The sequence below is a fragment of the Chiloscyllium punctatum genome, chromosome 6 (genome assembly GCF_047496795.1).
Source record: "Chiloscyllium punctatum isolate Juve2018m chromosome 6, sChiPun1.3, whole genome shotgun sequence".
Classification (NCBI taxonomy): Eukaryota; Metazoa; Chordata; class Chondrichthyes; order Orectolobiformes; family Hemiscylliidae; genus Chiloscyllium; species Chiloscyllium punctatum.
Window position 1 is genome coordinate 76,287,866 of NC_092744.1, and position 18,686 is coordinate 76,306,551.

The 18,686-nt window shown below is 40.7% G+C and overlaps 1 protein-coding gene across 1 annotated transcript; it reads right to left on the minus strand.

The window, feature by feature from the left end:
- Nucleotides 1-10,852: 10,852 nt before the first annotated feature.
- Nucleotides 10,853-11,872, minus strand: LOC140478438 (probable G-protein coupled receptor 148). The gene has a single exon (XM_072571702.1). It carries the CDS (start codon nucleotides 11,870-11,872, stop codon nucleotides 10,853-10,855), a length of 1,020 nt encoding a protein of 339 aa, XP_072427803.1.
- Nucleotides 11,873-18,686: the final 6,814 nt, after the last annotated feature.

An 18,686-nucleotide genomic window follows, 5' to 3' on the forward strand; every position in this document is an offset into this window, starting at 1 on the left:
CTACAAGACAGAAGCAGTTTAAGCCAAAAGTTGATCTGTGAGAGATATCAACAGAATGAACTTCCCAGACTCATGATGATTGAGGAATCCTGTAAGTCACTCTGCATGCACAAAATGCAAGACTGATGTAAATAGACGGTACAATAGAGCTGAAAATTTATCATTATTTTTAAAAACTGAAAATGTTGGGGCTCATTCTTCAGAAAACAGAAGACTGAGCAGTGATTTTATATAGATCATTAAAATTGTTATGGGATTAATGTCAAGAGGATGGTTTCATTATGGGAATCTTAAAATAAGGGGCCATCAATATAAAATAGACACAAATAAATTCAATAAGAAATTAAATTTCTTGCAAGTTGACATGAATTTCATGGATACCTTAAAGGGAAACTAGATAAGTAAAAGAGGGAAAGGAATAGTGGAATTTAGGGTTCGGTGAAGTAGTATAGGAAGAAGTTTGTATGGAGTATAGGGAACAGAATAGAGGAGCCAAATGATCTGTTTCAAATAATGGCTCTCACTTCTCATTTGGCACATAACTTACATAACAATGGAAGCTATTTGTCAGAAACAAAAACAGAAATCGCTGGAAAAGCTCAGCAGGTCTGGCAGCATCAGTATACAGAAATCAGAATTAACATTTTGGGTTGAGTGACCCTTCCTCAGGGTTATATGCCACTCATTTAAACAATATTGAAACCATTGGTACAACTTGAGCATCAAATGATAACGTCATTATTAACTGAAATGGCAGATTAAAATCCAGATATCAAATCTGAAAAAGGTACCGTTATAGCATTATTCGAATGATTTTAGGATGTATTGATCCTGTTAAATGCTGTAGCAATAATATTCCCACATTTCCTTCATGAACTTTTAATCATAGAATCTCTACAGTGTGGAAACATTTGGCCCAACAAGTCCACACCAACCCTCCAAAGAGTAACCCAGCCAACCCATTCCCTTATCTAAAGCACCTAACCTACATATCCTTGAACACTATGAACAATTTAGCATAGCCAATTCACCTAACCTGCACATCTTTGGCTTGTGGGAGGAAATCAGAGCAACCAGAGGAAGTCCACACAGACACAGGGAGAATGTGCAAACTCCACACAGACAGTCGCCCAAGGCTCGAATCAAACCCAGGTCCCTGGTGCTGTGAGGCAGCAGTGCTAACCACTGAGCCACCATACCGCCCCATGTTTAGGAAGACCTGGAATGACTGCACTGCATAAGCTACATTTTTCTTCTGTTTTAAGCAACACTCCTGCAATATCCACAAAATCTCTTGATTTGTGATTCCACTTGCACTTTCATTGGATTCCACTTCTAGCTCTAATCATTTTGTTTTCAGCTTGATACAATCCAAGATCAGATCCCCTAATTTAGTTATAATCTGGTTAGGAACCAATAACTTTTTGTTTGAAGTAGATAAAATTTAAAATTCCAGTTACTGGTGAATAGAGAGAAGGTACAAGGCTCCACAGTTTGAAGCACCTGGAAGAAATTTTACTAAACAAAATTCAACAAAGCAAGTATAAAACTACCAATCTTACACTCTAATATCCAGAAATATCACGAGGTAAGTATGACTTAGCAGGTCAAATGCACCAAAATTGCATACTAAATGGCAGATGTAGCTAAGACAGGGTTGCATGGCCAGCACATAAGCACATAGTACCATACAAAAGCTATGGTTCAGAAGGCAATGATGTCAGCTGAGAAAAAGAACCAGCCATTTAAATGCCAGCATCCAGCACTTGGTTTGTATTATAACACTCAGGTGTTAGATTCAGGCACCTCTTAAACTAGTTAGCTGTTTCTGTCTCCACTAACAAACTAGGCATCAAATTCCAGACACCCATCAACCTCTTGCTGATGGTAAATTCTCTCCTCCTAAAATCCTGGGAAATCGAGTGGAAACAAAAAGAAGGAGATGAGAAATTTTTAAACTGGAGAGGGTTCAGAAAAGATTTACCAGGATGTTGCCAGGAACGGAGGATTTTAGATATAAAAAGAGCCTGGGAAGGCTGGAACCTTTTTCACTGGAGCGCAAGATGTTGACGGCTGACATTATTGAAGTTTGTAAAATCATGAGGGGCATATATAAGGTGAATGTCAAGGGTGTTTACCCTAGGGTGGGGGTGTTCAAAACTAGCGTACATAATTTTAAAGTGACAGGAGGAAGATTTTAAAAGGACAAGAAGGGGCAATGTTTTTACAGACTGGTTCGTGTGTGGAATGAACTGCCAGAGAAAATGGTGGATGCAGGTACTGTTACCACAGTCAAAAGATATTTCAATAAGTTCATGTTTAGGAAAGGTTTGGAGGGATATGAGCCAAATGCAGGCAGGTGGAACTGTTTTAGTTTGGGAACATGGTCAGTATGGGCTGATTAGACCGAAGGGTCTGTTTCCGTGCTGTATGACTCTATGGCTCTGAGTGAAAAGACCTTTTCTAATATCCTAGGTAAAAACATTGACTGCAGATGCTGGAAACCAGATTCTGGATTAGTGGTGCTGGAAGAGCACAGCAGTTCAGGCAGCATCCGAGGAGCAGTTAAACCGACGTTTTGGGCAAAAGCCCTTCATCAGGAATAAAGGCAGAGAGCCTGAAGGGTGGAGAGATAAGCTGGAGGAGGGTGGGGGTAGGGAGAAAGTAGCATGGAGTACAATAGGTGAGTGGGGGAGGGGATGAAGCTGATAGGTCAGAGAGGAGGGTGGAGTGGATAGGTGGAAAAGAAGATAGGCAGGTAGGACAAGTCATGGGGCCAGTGCTGAGCTGGAAGTTTGGAACTAGGGTGAGGTGAGGGAAGGGGAAATGAGGAAACTGTTGTTACGGAGGCAGGCACTGAGGAAGCAAATGCGGCTGTGGTAGTGAGTTTGTTTCAGGACATGGTTGAAGAGCTTCAGGGCAGAGGAAATGACCTGGGAGTTGCAGTGGGAGAGGGACTCCCTGAGATTCTTGTAGAGAGAGGAGGAAAACTTCTTCAAGGCAGGTTTTCTAATATCCTGTCTCATCCTTCTAATAATTTGTGCCTCACGAGGGGCAATGGTTATTTCCTGCCTACCTGTCTAATCTGAAAATGTGTTGCTGGAAAAGCACAGCAGGTCAGGCAGCATCCAAGGAACAGGAGAATCGACGTTTCGGGCATCAGCCCTTCTTCAGGAATTAGGAAAGTGCGTCCAGCAGGCTAAGATAAAAGGTAGGGAGGAGGGACTTGGGGGAGGGGCGTTGGGAATGCGATAGGTGGAGGGAGGTCAAGGTGAGGGTGATAGGCCAGAGTGGGGTGGGGGCGGAGAGGTCAGGAAGAAGATTGCAGGTTAGGAAGGCGGTGCTGAGTTCGAGGGATTTGACTGAGACAAGGTGGGGGGAGGGGAAATGAGGAAACTGGAGAAATCTGAGTTCATCCCTTGTGGTTGGAGGGTTCCCAGGCTGATGAGGCGCTCTTCCTCCAACCGTCGTGTTGCCATGGTCTGGCAATGGAGGAGTCCAAGGGCCTGCATGTCCTTGGTGGAGTGGGAGGGGGAGTTGAAATGTTGGGCTACGGGGTGGTTGGTCCGGGTGTCCCAGAGGTGTTCTCTGAAATGTTCCGCAAGTAGGCAGCCTGTCTCCCCAATATAGAGGAGGCCACATCGGGTGCAGCGGATGCAATAGATGATGTGTGTGGAGGTACAGGTGAATTTGTGGCGGATATGGAAGTGTCCCTTGGGGCCTTGGAGGGAGGTAAGGGGGGGAGGTGTGGGCGCAAGTTTTGCATTTCTTGAGGTTGCAGGGGAAGGTGCCGGGAGAGGAGGTTGGGTTGGTGGGGGGTGTGGACCTGACGAGGGAGTCACGGAGGGAGTAGTCTTTTTGGAACGCTGATAGGGGAGGGGAGGGAAATATGTCCCTGGTGGTGGGATCCGTTTGGAGGTGGCGGAAATGACGGCGGATGATACACTGGACATGGAGGTTGGTGGGGTAGTAGGTGAGGACCAGTGGGGTTCTGTCCTGGTGGCGGTTGGAGGGGCGGGGCTCAAGGGCGGAGGAGCGGGAAGTGGAAGAGATGCGGTGGAGGGCATCGTCGACTACGTCTGGGGGGAATTTGCGGTCCTGAAAGAAGGAGGCCATCTGGGTGGTACAGTTTTGGAACTGGTCCTCCTGGGAGCAGATGCGGTGGAGACGAAGGAATTGGGAATATGGGATGGCGTTTTTACAGGGGGCAGGGTGGGAGGAGGTGTAGTCTAGGTAGCTGTGGGAGTTGGTCGGTTTATAGTAAATGTACCTGTCTAATCTATTTAGTCTTCTCAAGTGGCCTCCTCTGTTATAGGGAAAACAACTCTCGCCAATCTTTCCCAGTGGCCACAGAGTCCAGCACTGGCAACATTCTTACGAACCTCTGCTGAAGTCTTTCCACGGAAATTATCTCCTTCTGAATTGCAGTGATCAAGTCTATACAGAAAACTCATAACCACAGTTTCTTACAGTTACAGTATTACACCTTGATCTTGTATTCTATAACTCATCCAATAAATATTCCATATACTTCTTTAGCACATTTACAACTGGTCCTGTCATCTTCGAGGATCTGTGGGCATACACTCCAAGATCTCTCACTTCTTCTGCTTGACTCAATATCCTCCCCTTAACAGTGTATTTCTAGTTTTGAGTCCTCTTCACACGCCCCAAATAGATTAGCTCACACCTCTCTCGATACAATTCCATTTGCACTTTTTTGACGACTCAACCAAATTATTGATATAATTTTGGAGTTGACAACTCGCCTCTTTACCATCATTTATGCATCCTGTTCTTGTGCTTTTGCAAGTTTCTCAGTCATATCGACCACCTTTTAGTCTAGCTCATTAATGTATAATATATTTATATCCAAAACAGCATGGAATCTGCCCCTGAGCCCTGTAGAATATCACTGGAAACTTCCTTCCATTCATAAAAAACATTCGTTGACCATTATGTTTTGTTTCCAGTATTCCTGATGAGCAGCGCAAAGATCCTGACAAAATCATTCCGCTTATGGAAGATCAACTTAAGTTGAGCCTATTTTAGGATATACAGGCTTGAGTTCATGTAATACCACCAATGATGGGTGAGATGATCAATTTTTAGCATCTGTTGATACAAATGTATGGAATGTAATTTTGCTGAGTGAACTTAGCTGAAAGGCTTATGGAACTGTTCATTGCTTTGATAGCCAGCAGATCTTTCCAAAAAGCATTCCTGAACAAACCTGAAGGAATAACATATTACTGACATTTTGTTAGAAGGAGGACATGGGTTTAAAGCAATTGTAGCAGGCCAGCAGCATTTGCAAGTTATTGCAACCATTTGCAGGTTCAATACAACACCTAAATTTATATAAGGTGTGGTTTGTTTTTCCCAACAATATTGTCTAGCATTTAGTGATATATGCAAGTAACATTCTACAAGTGGACATTAGGCTAGAAATGTGTCAGATTTCCAATCACCTACAGAACCCAAAGTATGACACAATGATCTACAGCATGTGAAAAAGAATCAACCATGGAACAATGCCAAAAAAACTTCCAAGTTCCATCATGCCACACAAACATGTCAACTGAGACCAAGAAGTAACTGCAATCTTACTGCTTGAGAACCCCAGACAGGCTTGACAGTCCACATTGATGTGATCAGAAAAACTGAAGCCTTTACCCTGATCCGAGTCATATATATCAAAAGAAAAGGACAACATGTGCTAGATGTCAATACTGGCGCTGGTGTAAATATCACAAGCTATATTAATGACATTGGCACAATATTGTGTGGTCCATTCAAGAAAAATTGATCTATAGATCCCAGTACTGTTCCCACTTTCTTCCCACACCGTTTGATCTCTTCACCCTAAAAACTATATCTAACTCCTTCTTGAAAACATTCCAAGTGTTGACCTAAATCACTTCCTGTGGCAGAGAACTGTGCAGAATGACAACATTTCTCCACACTTCAGTCTGAAATGACTTAACCAGATCCTTAGTTCTGTACTCACCACACATCAGGAACAACTTTCCTGCATTTAACCCGGCTAGCCCTGTTAGAATCGAGAGTGTGGTGTTGGAAAGGCACAGCAGGTCAAGCAGCATCCAAGGAGCAGGAGAATCGACATTTTGGGCAAGAGCCATTCATCAGGAATCAGTCTGGTAAACTTTCTTTGATCTCCCACTGTAGCCAGATCATCCCTCCTCAGATAAGGAGACCAAACTACACACAATATTCCAAACTCCAGCAAATATTTATGAAAATCCAGCGGTACAATTTAGAAACCAAGCTTCCCAACTGTCCATTTCTGATTCTCTAAGTTGACTTCTGACACCCTCTAAAAGCAAAGACATTCTTTTAGACCCACAAATAGAAATTATTGAATTCGAACCAGAAGCTAACATAAACGCAATCGCATGCATTTTGATTACAGCCAGATACAGCAAGCTGCAGCACATGGTGATCTGCTACAGCAGCTCAAAAAGATCATTATTAGTGGATAGCCCAAACATATCCATCAGTTCCTGAACTTGTACACTTGTTCTGGTCATTCAGATTAGGACTCTCCTGAAATGTAATCTTCAAGAGAATATAATTCCACAAGCTCTTAGTTGGGACATTCCATTTGTAGGTCAAAAAGAATATCTTTGCTCTTAGGGGGTTTTGAAAGTCAACTAAGAGGCATTCTAGGCCATATAAATGTAGGTCACATTTGTGCAGAGAGAAACAAAGAGCTTGGCCAGTGAATCTATTCAGATTAATATTAGTAGGAACACCAATCAACTAATAAAAGCATGTGGATGATGTGAACTTCATCAATTCTGACAATCTCATGGTGGAGTGGCATGGTCATTCAGTGGTTAGTACTGCAGCCTTCCAGCACTAGGGACTGGTTCAATTTCAGCCTTGGGTGACTGTCTGTATGGCATTTGCCCATTCTCCTCATGTCTGCGTGGGTTTCCTCCAGGTGCTGTGGCATCTTTCCACAGTTCAAAGACGTGCAAATTAAATGCATTGGCCGTGCCAAATTGTCCATGTTGTCATGGGACATGTGGATTGAGTGTGTTGGCTATGGAGGATGCAGGGTTACAGGGATAGTTTGGGGGGGGGGGGGGGGGCTGGGTGAGATGCTCTTTGGAGGGGTGGCACTGATGAACGGCCTGCTTCCACACCAGAGGGATTCTAAGATCTCCCTCAAATGAAATTTGTTCCATGCTGAGGTGCAAGATAGTGACTGTTATTCTCCACATCAAAGGACATAATTACATTCTGATGACTATTTCAGCAAATTTACTTTTGTGCAACAAAAGATACCACTAATGTAATGTCTGTTGACATATTGACTGCCATATTCAATTTGTTTGCGCTGCAGTAGACTAGCAAACTCTTCCAAGCATTGTGCAGGAAATGGGGCATTTAACATATTACCTGTTCTCCTCACTACCCTCAGTCAAACAATCTTGTGGATGACTCAGTGTAAAGCGATTGCCAAGATTGTCAGATAGTTGTGTTAAATCAATGTGCTCCTCCTCTAAACAATGGTTGTCCTCCAGTGGCTGATCTTGTGTTTGGGAAAAAGACCCTTACATAGCCATACACTCACCAAAAAAACCACAGGTGCACAGCACAAATTTGGAAGGAAAGGAGAAAATAATACATGAACATGATCAGTGAGCATGCAGACAGTTATTCCAAGACAAAGAAACGTTCAGGGAAAGACATTACATCATTGTGCCCAATCTAGATCATATGATATTGCAATGAGCAACGGTCAAGGCCTGCAATGAAATAGATATCAGAATTGCATTAACTCCTTCAAGTTACAATGGATGTTGACTTGGATAATGAAAATATCATGCCAGATAACATTTATGACAAATTATATACATCCATTTGTGAAAAGGGATTGCAGATGGCAGTGTGAAGCTACACGTCAAGCTGAAATGATTGTAAGATTGTAACTGGACTAGATGTGGTTGTGCTATATGTACGCCAAGTCGTTACTTGAATATATGGAGATAATTATGTGTATGCATCCATGCACGTCAACAGAAAAGGATTCCCATGTTTTTAAAGGGGAAAGTGGATGGGTGCAGTTGTATTTTGGCACAGATTCCTGAGCAAACAGGTGAGAACTTTTAAGACAGGTGGGTGACATCACAACATGTAACACACCAGTATTAAGTACCTGCCTGGTTAGATTGTCTCTTATTGGAGATGGTTATTGCTTGGCAGTCATGTAGCAGTAGTGTTACAGGGTAACCATGAAGGTTAAGAAAGCTGCTGTTCGTTGTCTTCATAAGTATATGCTGAGGAGCCAGGAAAACCCCCAGCCCTCTCTTTAAATTCCTCACTAAAGAACTGTCTGGGGTTTATCTACCAGCACAGGTTGAAAGATGATCCAGCTTGTTAAATTGTCTTATGTGTAATCCAGTCTAGATCAAAAGTAATTCAATTCACTGATTTGGTATCTTCAAACTATTAACTGAGGGAGTTAACTGTTTCTCATCAATTTGTCAAGGAAGGAGACACACCAAATGCCACGGACTAAATACTATTTATTGGTCACAATCTCTAACATAAAGTTGAGTAAACTAGTGATTAATTGACATGTGTAAACATAAATACAACTAAAGGTTCCTTTGACAAAACTAATATCAAAGATTACACAGGCAATTCAATGTATTACTATAAATTACCTCCATAGCAGTTACCAGAAGCTAAGCTTATCTTTTTGCCTCTTTAACAGTGACTTGTCAACAATTTTTAAAGGTAAGTTACTAAATAGCTTATGTTAATGTGTGTGATTAATAGTGTTCATGTTTAATACAACCTGAATAACTGGCCAGGCCAAGCACTTTGCTGTTCTGAAATGCAATTGTTAGCTTGTGGAGTGCTGAACTGAATAAATCTTTTGCAGTAGGTTATCTGTTTCACTTGGAGCTTTGGGTCACACGTGAGTATGGGGATATAGCCTAAAGGTATTATCGCTAGGCTGTTAATCCAGAGACCCAGGGGATCTGGGTTTGAATCCCACCATGGAAGATGGTGGAATTTGAATTCAATAAAAACCTGGAATGACCACGAATTGAGCGGGAGGATCCAATCTAATTCATTAATGTGAGAAAAATCCTTACCTGGCCTGGCCTAATGTGACTCCAGAACCACAACAATGCTGCTAACTCTTAACTACCTCTGGGCAATTAGGAACATGCAATAAATGCTGGTCTAGCCAGCAACACCCACATCCCATGAATGAATTTTTAAAAAGTGGTATGTGGGATGGCTTCCCTCTCAGATTAATCATACACTGCAAAGGGCCATAGGGATCTCTCTCCATTGGAGAGATAGACAATTAGTCACATATAGCTTGAGGAATACCACTCTATGAATGTCGGGCAAGACATGAAGGTGGGCCTTCATAAACCCCACAGATGGTACGAGAATTGAACCCTTGCTGTTGGCATCATCTTGCATCACACATCAGCTCTCCAGCCAAATGAGCTAACTTACTTACAATTAAGTGGCATTCATAGCACTGCCTGAATAGCTGCTGTGATGTAATTTGTAATGTTTGACTCTCTATCCTGATAGGAACCCTGTACTGGCAAGAACACCATTGCAGTTGCCGCTGAAAACTGTTGCAGAAGAAGAATTGAGGAAATGACAGTTTTCTTTGGGTTAACATGGGAAGATTGCAACTTAGTCATACACTCGTACAGCATTGAAACAGACCCTTCAGTCTGCTGGTCCATGCCGAACATAATCCCAAACTAAACTAGTCCCACCTGTCTCCTCCTGGCCCATATCCATCCATATCGACTTCTAACAAAGAAAAAGAAAATCACCACTTTAAAAGTGCCACGCCTTTTCCCGTCAGTCAAAGACAGTGCCAAAGCAAGGGTTTCCAGAGAAGTTGGTTCAAATTTCTACCAAATACAGCCTTAGTTTTCTTCAGGGGAATCACATAAATCTGAAGGATTATGACCTATTAATGACAAACTGAACACTTTCTCTCTGGGAACTATCCTTGGCAGTGCAGAACTTTAGCATTGCTGAAAATATGGATTTTATAAAAGGTTCCCATTTTGCGCTAATCAGGACAAATACAAGAATGCCAAATTTCAAACAATCACTGCAAGTTATATTACAACAGAAAAGGGTGATGTTCAAGATCTTTTTTGAATTCCCTTGGAGTTTGGGGAACTTAGAGATCCCTAAGGACGTGCCTCGTTCGGTTAGAGTTGACTTGCTAACCAAACAGCACCCTTCTCTGTAAATCATGGTGATCGGTTAAAGTTTGGCATTCTTGCATTTGTTGTGTTAATACAAGACATGAAGTTTCAGTAACATGTTTGTCTTTGCATCAACATTTTGCAAGTTGTTTATTAAAAAAAACCTGTCAAATTCCCTGTCTTCAATTCATAAGTTAAATTCTACTCTGTAAGGTGAGAGGGGAAAAACTTAAAAGGGATCTAAGGGGCAACTTTATCATGCAGAGGATGGTGTGTGAATGGAATGAGCTGTGGAGGAAGTGGTGGAGGCTGGTACTATTACAACATGTAAAAGGCATCTAGTTGGTTTCTGAATAGGATTGAGAGAGATACGGGCCAAATGTTGGTGAATGGGGCTAGACTTATTTAGGATATTTGGTCGGCATGGACAAGTTGGACCAAAGGGTCTGTTTCCATGCTATGTATCTCTATGAGTGTAAGTGTATTTGTTTATAGGGTATTTCCTCAGATAAATCTCAAAGACAAATACAACCCTTTCACTATTTTCACTGATAAAAGCAAATGGAAGGCTTTGCTCAATGGAGTCAAACATTAGCTAGTTTGCTCATTCTAACATACTAACCAGTTGGACTTACTCGTCGTACATGCCTTAGCATCGATAAAGACCAGATTGTTTTTGTGACTTCTCGATACCTGAATGCATAAACATATGGAGAAATTGCCTTGGGTAACATCATAAGCATGTTTGCCATTGACAGAGTGATCCAAAGTCCCGTCATATAGGAAATCAAGTGCAATTCTTGGAGTGCACCCCCAGTCACCAGTACAATCAATGGAAAGAAATAAAAAATGAATAACACTGAATTGATGACATAGGTCTTTCGAGCCCTGGAGTTGCCAGCCCATATCCCTGAAGTCCTTGTTTTGCAGTATAACATGACATAGCAACTGAAGATCAGTATTAAACAGATTAGAAAGTAGATTACTGTGAAACTGTAATAAATTTTTAACAGAGATGAATGAAGGACGGAGAGCACAAATATTAAAGGTAAAATACAAATTGACAATGTGGAGAATGGATTCTGTTGAGTTCCCAGTGTTATTATGTAGACAATGGATGGTGCGAGGGCAGAGATAATCCATATGCAAATGATAATTTTAAGGGTCCGGGTGGGTGACAGAAGTGAGGTGTAACGAAGAGGCCAACCCACAGCCACGTAAGTGTCCACCACCATAGCCGTGACTGTCAGGATCCCATTACAATAAGCCACTGTTAGCACATACAAGAGCGTCTCGCAAACAACTTTAGGCATTCCCACACCTGCAGCATTAAGAGCATCAATGAAGGTGTTCAGTATTGAGTAAATCAAATCATTAGCCAAAGTGTTGGCAAGTAGCAGATACCTAGTCTCCTGACGAAGGTTGTTGTTTGAAAAGATGGCCAATAGGACCAGAGGAGTTGCTAAAAGTGAGGCAAGTAGACAGATGACTAAAGGGATCATCAAAATATCTGTTTTGGAGTGCACCATAGCACTCATCCATGCCTGAATTACATTATGTGGAAAATGAACGTCCTCAGGATGGGAAGCATTTGCAGATACTTGTACAGTAACGATTTCTTCACCCAAAATAGGCATCTCATTGTAGGAATTGCAATATTCACATTTGGATAAATTCATATTGTCCTGCTCATAATTCCACAGATCTGTGTCTTCTTGTATAGCTATACATATAGTGTATTTGGTATAGCAATGCTCTCCAAACCTCTTTAACCAATTTGGCTCACCGGCTGTGTCTAAAGTCTTCTGAGTTACTGCAGATTATAGTTGCATCCAGCTACAAACAATACAAAACTGTACACTCTCCAAAAACAAAGAAGAAAAATCCTTCTCCACAGAAGAAAAGGGAACCATTCTTCACTGTGTGCAGCGTAAAATCGATTCCATTATACTGTATTGTCCTCGTCAATCGTCAGAGCATGTAGGTAGAAGTCAATACCACAGAGATTACGGCATCGAGAAATTATATTAAAATTTCTCAAAGCTATCTACATTTCACAAAAGTTAATATATGGCACCATCAACATAGATCAAGTGGAGGGTCGTTAAGGATAGCACAGTACTAATACCTGTCACTCCCAGTCGAACAGAGAGATTCACTGCAACTCAATGACTAATTGTTTGATTTGACACTTCATTGAGCACATACTTCACCCGGCCAATGCCAGTGAACAGAAGGATCAGTTTACTCAAGCCAATCTCTGAATGAATAACAGCTTTTGAACAACCTCTCACAAGTCAGCACCAAACCATATTGGATATTTCCAGTAATGATTATGATTGTTATTGTGAAACAATTTATTTATTAGTTTCCTACAAGTGAAAGCCGAGCCATGCATGGAAACGTTTCAAAATTTAGCAAGTCGGTATTGTTAGAGTTCAAACCAAAATACTTAAAGAAAAACACTTTCTGATTCCTTGATATGTGATTCGTCAATCAAGTGTTAGCATAACCATTAACCCAAATGACGCATTTTGCATAAGTAGTTACTTATAGAACAACTGTGATGAAAGGACGATCAAAATGGCTTTGTGTGTTGCTAAGAATTTTGTGGGTGCAGGTGGCTTTTCATAAACTTATCACTGAAGTTAAACTGAAAGAGTTAGCAGTTAATTTGAAGGTAGAAATAAAAGCTGGATCTTACAAGGTGTTTAACATTTTGAAACTAGAAGGAGGAAAACTTGGCATTGAGATGTCTCATTTAGAAAGAGCTAAGGTTTAGTTGGAAGTGAAAAAAAAACTTGAGTTACAAGGAGAGAGAAAGAAAATAAAAATGGGAGGAATACAATGGGAGCAATGGCAATGGAGGAAGAAGAAAGTAAAAGATAATTGGAAATAAGGGAGCTTGAACTGTGAAGACAGGATAGATAATCAGAGAGAAATGGAAAAGGAGATGGCATTAAAAATAGCATGAACAACAAAGACACAGGGAAATTAGACAACATGACTAGGCCAGAGATAAGCTTAGAAAGAAGAGGTAGTAACTTGGAGGATGATTCAGATTCAAATGAGGAACTTGTTCAAGATAATCCATGGTTAGTGCCTAAGTCCAGGTCATCACTGCAGGAATTACTCAAGGTAGCGCCCTCGGCCAAGTATCTTTAGCTGCTTCAACAATGACCTTCTGTGCACAATAGATTTCACAATAAATGTTAATTTTCCATTACATATATAAAGTCAGAAGTGCGATGTTCACTGATAATTGCACAACGTTCAGCACCATTCGTGATTTCTCAGATACTAATATAGTCCAGAGCCATACAGAGCAAGACCTGTACAATATCCAGGCTTGGACTAATAACTCACAATTAACATTTGCAGCACCCAAGTGTCAAGCAATGGTCATGGAACTGTAACCATGGCCATTTGACATTCAGTGATATTACTATCAATAAATCCCTCATGGTCAACAACCTGGTGGTTACCATTGACTGAACTGGATTATCCAGATAAATATTGTACCTACAAGAGCAGGTCAGAGGTTAGGAATTCTGTGGTGAATAATTCATTTCCTAACTCTCCAGTGCCTATTCACCATCTACAAGTGACACTCAAGAGTGCAATGCAATACTCCCCACTTGCCTGGATGAACGCAGCATCAACAACACTCAAGAAGCTTGACACCACCCAGGATGTATCAGTTTGCTTGACTGACACCACAGCCACAGATATCCATTCCCTCTACCAACAACACTCATTAGCAGCAGTGTGTATACTATCTACAAGACGCTCTTTGTACAAGATTTCTATAGACAGAACCTTCCAAACCCACAACCACTACCATTTAGAAGAGCAAGGGCTGCATGGGATCACCACGACCTGCAAGTTTCTTGCCAAGCTATTCACCATCCTTCTCTCGGAAACGGGCCACACTTCCTTCAGTGTTGTGGTGTCAAAATTCCGGAACTCCCTCACTGACGGCATTGTGGGCCAACCTACAGCATATGGACAACAGCAGCTCAAAAAGGTAGGTCACCAGCATCTTCTCGAGGGCAATTATGGATGGGAAATAAATGCTGGCATAGCCAGTGACACCCACATCCCCTGAATGAATAAAAATAATGACATTCATGAGGATGGAGTTAAATGATATTTCACCTCATTTGGAAAGGTAGCTTGGCAGATGAAGTGGTGAAACAAAGCTTAGACTTTCATATTAGAGTGTGCTTTTACAGGTTCAGCGATCCAGTTTGTCAGATTAATTTACACACTATGTAACATTATAAAAGCAATGCCATGCTTATGACCTTACCTCTGAAACTGATCAATTCAAATTAGGATTACAGAAAGAAATCTAACGAGACATTCACAAGATTAAAATGGATTAGGCAAACTATAGTTATGAAACTCGTACATTTAATGCTAATTATTATTACTGTTAATGCAACAGGGAAGTAGTGTTAAGAAGAATTTTTTTATCGGAAATAAAAATGTATCTTCAGAACACATTTCCACTCTTCTTTTGGAGGTGGGGAGAACTATCAGATTATGTCTTCAGTCCACAGCAAAGAAACTGTCAAGAGTCAGTGAAGTATAAGTTGAGAGACAGGTGCCATTTCTCTTGACTTGAATCTCTTGAATATCAGGAAACAGGCTAAGCCTTTTTTTATGTGTTGTAATAGCATTCCGAATGTCATCTGTATTTAATTAGCCTTTTTTTTTGTTTCTTTTGTCATTAAAGAAAATCTGCAGTCTCGTGTGAATATGTCTCAATGACTAACTACAATGTTAAGTAACAATAAAAAACTTATCACCTATTAAGCTGAGTTTCATCTGGGATCTGACTTGTCCAGTAGCACCATCAGCAGGGATCATAATGCATCACAATACTTTTCAATGATGTACATCAGCTTTCCTAAACTCACCACCTGCTTCAGACACTTCTCAATATTTTTAGTTGCGGGGTCATGAAGCTGAACTCACAAATTTCATATGTTTTTTGAGGAAATCACCAACACGGGTTTTCAGTTCATACACTTTGTTGAGATGAGGTGCAAAAAAAGAGAGAGGAAGCATAGCGTTACTGCTCCTCAGGCAAATCATCTCAAAATTCTCTCTGACCAGGTTCAATAAATTGCAATAAGCTTAGTCCACCCACAAACCAGACCATGTCACCTCTACAAGATTGATGTATTCATCCAAACCCCTGCTCATGGTGGATGCAACATTAGTGCTTTTTAACTAGTGCCTTTTCTCTCATACATCATGGGTGGCACGGTGGCACAGTGGTTAGCACTGCTGCCTCGCAGCGCCAGAGACCCGGGTTCAATTCCCGCCTCAGGCGACTGACTGTGTGGAGTTTGCACGTTCTCCCCGTGTCTGCGTGGGTTTCCTCCAGGTGCTCCGGCTTCCTCCCACATTCCAAAGATGTGCAGGTCAGGTGAATTGGCCATGCTAAATTGCCCGTAGTGTTAGGCAAGGGGTAGATGTAGATGTAGATGTAGGGGTATGGGTGGGTTACGCTTCGGCGGGGCGGTGTGGACTTGTTGGGCCGAAGGGCCTGTTTCCACACTGTAAGTAATCTAATCTAATCATTTGTTAAAGGTTTTCAAAGATCCAGTCAGTATTCTTATAAATATTCAAATCATTTCTCTAACAGTTGAATGTTTACATTTGAAGTCCCATAAAAGCTAGAAGTGGGATTAGGCGAGAAAGTTCTTCCTTATCAGCACAACCTGTTGGGCTGAATAGCTTCGTTCTGTGCCATGAATTTTGTTCATTTCCAGCAATACTGAAAATGATTGAGAAAGATAAGAAACTTCATGTCACAGTTCAGAGATCGCTAATAGCTCAGGTCCAGTGTAGAGAAATTGTAGTTAAAGCTAACAAGCTATTGCATTATACCATTAGAATCATTCAATTCGAATCAGATAACATCTTAATACCACCAAGGTCACCTCAGGCAGCACCTAAAGTCTGTGGCTATGGTCCACAGTATGGTAGATAATTCTGTGACAATAGAAAATATCCAAAAAAGATAGCTCTAAGAACGATTCTTAGCTCAGAAATTCAGCCACAAAGATAACTCAAGAAGCTTACAGCAGTTGTGGACTTAGAGTTAGTGATAGAGGAAAATAAAAGAATTAAATGCCTTGACAACTTGTGTACTGATAAATTATTTGATTTAAATATGATGGATGTTGGCTCACAGACTAAACTACGTTATAGGAACAGACTGGATTGTGGGTCAGTTTTTATCCCCCCATGAAAAGCCAGCTGCTGGAATTAATATCCCAATGTGGTACAATAGGTGCTGACTTATTGTATGTTAGGAGGGAACTGTTGGCTGCTAAAACTATCATCTATTTTAAACTGTACATTTAAAGCAGCAAGTCACCATAGTCTGGTGTAGCTCAGACACTCATTTTTAATCTTAAAACTGAAGTAATGTGTAAAATGCATCGTTAACAGTCCATTAATCATTGCATGCAATACCCATTCTTTTAAGATAGCTTTTATCAAGATTGTTCAAATATAAAGTCCTACCATTCGTTTATTCATGCAAAACATCGTGCACATCTTTCCATACTTTTGCTGCTTTCAGAACAAAAATGACTTGCAGAAACTTTCAAGAAAATGAAGAACTATCAAGATAGTGTAAACAATCTGTGAGACCGATTATTCACTGCACTATGGGACCTGAACTATAGAGTTCAGACTGCATGTGCATTGTCTGTAGTGTTGCTTACTACAGTTTGTACATGGATGCTCATTGTTGCTATGATTTAATTTGTAATTTAAAATGGCTAAACACATCAAATCTATGCTTAGTTTGTTCTTTTTCATCAGGCCATCTTTTCATTAAAACACTTTTTTTTAACTCTTTATAGTTAACAAAGATTTGGTGGATACTTGGAACCAAACCAGTTAACTCCCTTTACAAAATATATTCCTGTTTGTAAATCTGCAGGTTGAGAGGTTTTCCAAAAACAGCAGATTTTAATACATTGCACCTTGTATGTTGCGCACTGGAGCCTCTCACTATTCCCCTGAATGAAGGCACTCAGAGTTTGATCCATTCTATACTTCAGTGGGTGGTAAGTAATAAAAAATGTTACTTGTTAAGCTTCCTCGCTGATTCAATTTGATCCCAGTGCCTCTGAATCCCAAGTTAATTTTTCTTCTGGTACTGAAAGTTAGGAATGGAGTGCTTAAACCACTCCCTTGAAAGCCTCAAGCTTCTGACCTCACGTTGACGGCCATGTAAACTTTACAGCTGAAAGTTGGGTCTCAGGATGAATGACATTGTGTCAGTGGTGTCACTGTGGGTGTTGTATAAATCGCAATGAGCAACTTGTCACTATTAACATTAATGTGGCTGCCCTCATCATATAAGACCAGGGAGAAATTTGACTTTCGGCAGTTTGTGACCTGGTTGAAATCAGTTTTTAGCTGATATACCAACTTGAAATAGCCCAAAGTTCAAAAAAATGTTTTATTTGAGAGAAAAACATTTTAAAGGTCTTCAAGTGTATTAACTGAAGAAAAAAAGTGAAAATAAAAACAAAGAACTGCAGATCTGGCAATCTGAAACAAAAACATAAATTGCTGGAGAAACTCTAGTTCTGGCAGCATTTGGGGAGAGAAAGCAAAGTTAACACTTCAATTCCAGTGACCCTTTTAAGTTTTAAAGGAAGTGAAAAGTTATTTTTCATTAATTTCTGAAAATATATTGAATGACGAAGAAGAAACATTCAAATTGGACAAATTTTCATCCAGTTGATTAACCTCAAACCAAAATATATATTATGATATAGTACATGATAAGTTGAAGGCAATTTAAATCTTACTTGCTCTTTGTTTCTGGCTTGTTCTGTGACTCTTGCTCTAACCTTCCACTTATGTCTGTGCTTTGATTTGTTCTTACTTAGCTTTCAGGTGAGACAAACAAGCTGACATAAAGTTACGAGTTGGGAAATTTTAAAGACAATAAATCAAACCTTTTTGATGGCAGGTATGAGGGAAATATGTGCTGTAACAATCAAAATATTCAGCAAACAGTTATCCTCCTCTCAATCTAATCACTGTCATCCTGTCCTTGACCTCATACCAGGCTTCCCAAGTGGGACTGGGATCCCAAGTGGGGATCAGGAGCTGTAAAGCAGCAAATATTAATCCCACGTCACTCCCAATCTGATGGCCTTCGCTCTCTTCCCCATCACTCAAGTAATCACAACAATTTTTAAGCCTCAAAATCGTGTCACAGTGATAGAAACATTTGAGAAAATTTTCATTCTCTAAACTTTGTTTACTTAAGCTAATATAACCATGCTTTTGTCACAATCTATCCTGTCTCTATCTCCCCGTCCTCTATATTCTTTTCTCCTTCTTCTCTATCCCTCACTCCATTCCCACCTCCACATTTCTCTCTCTATCCTTCTTGCTGCCACT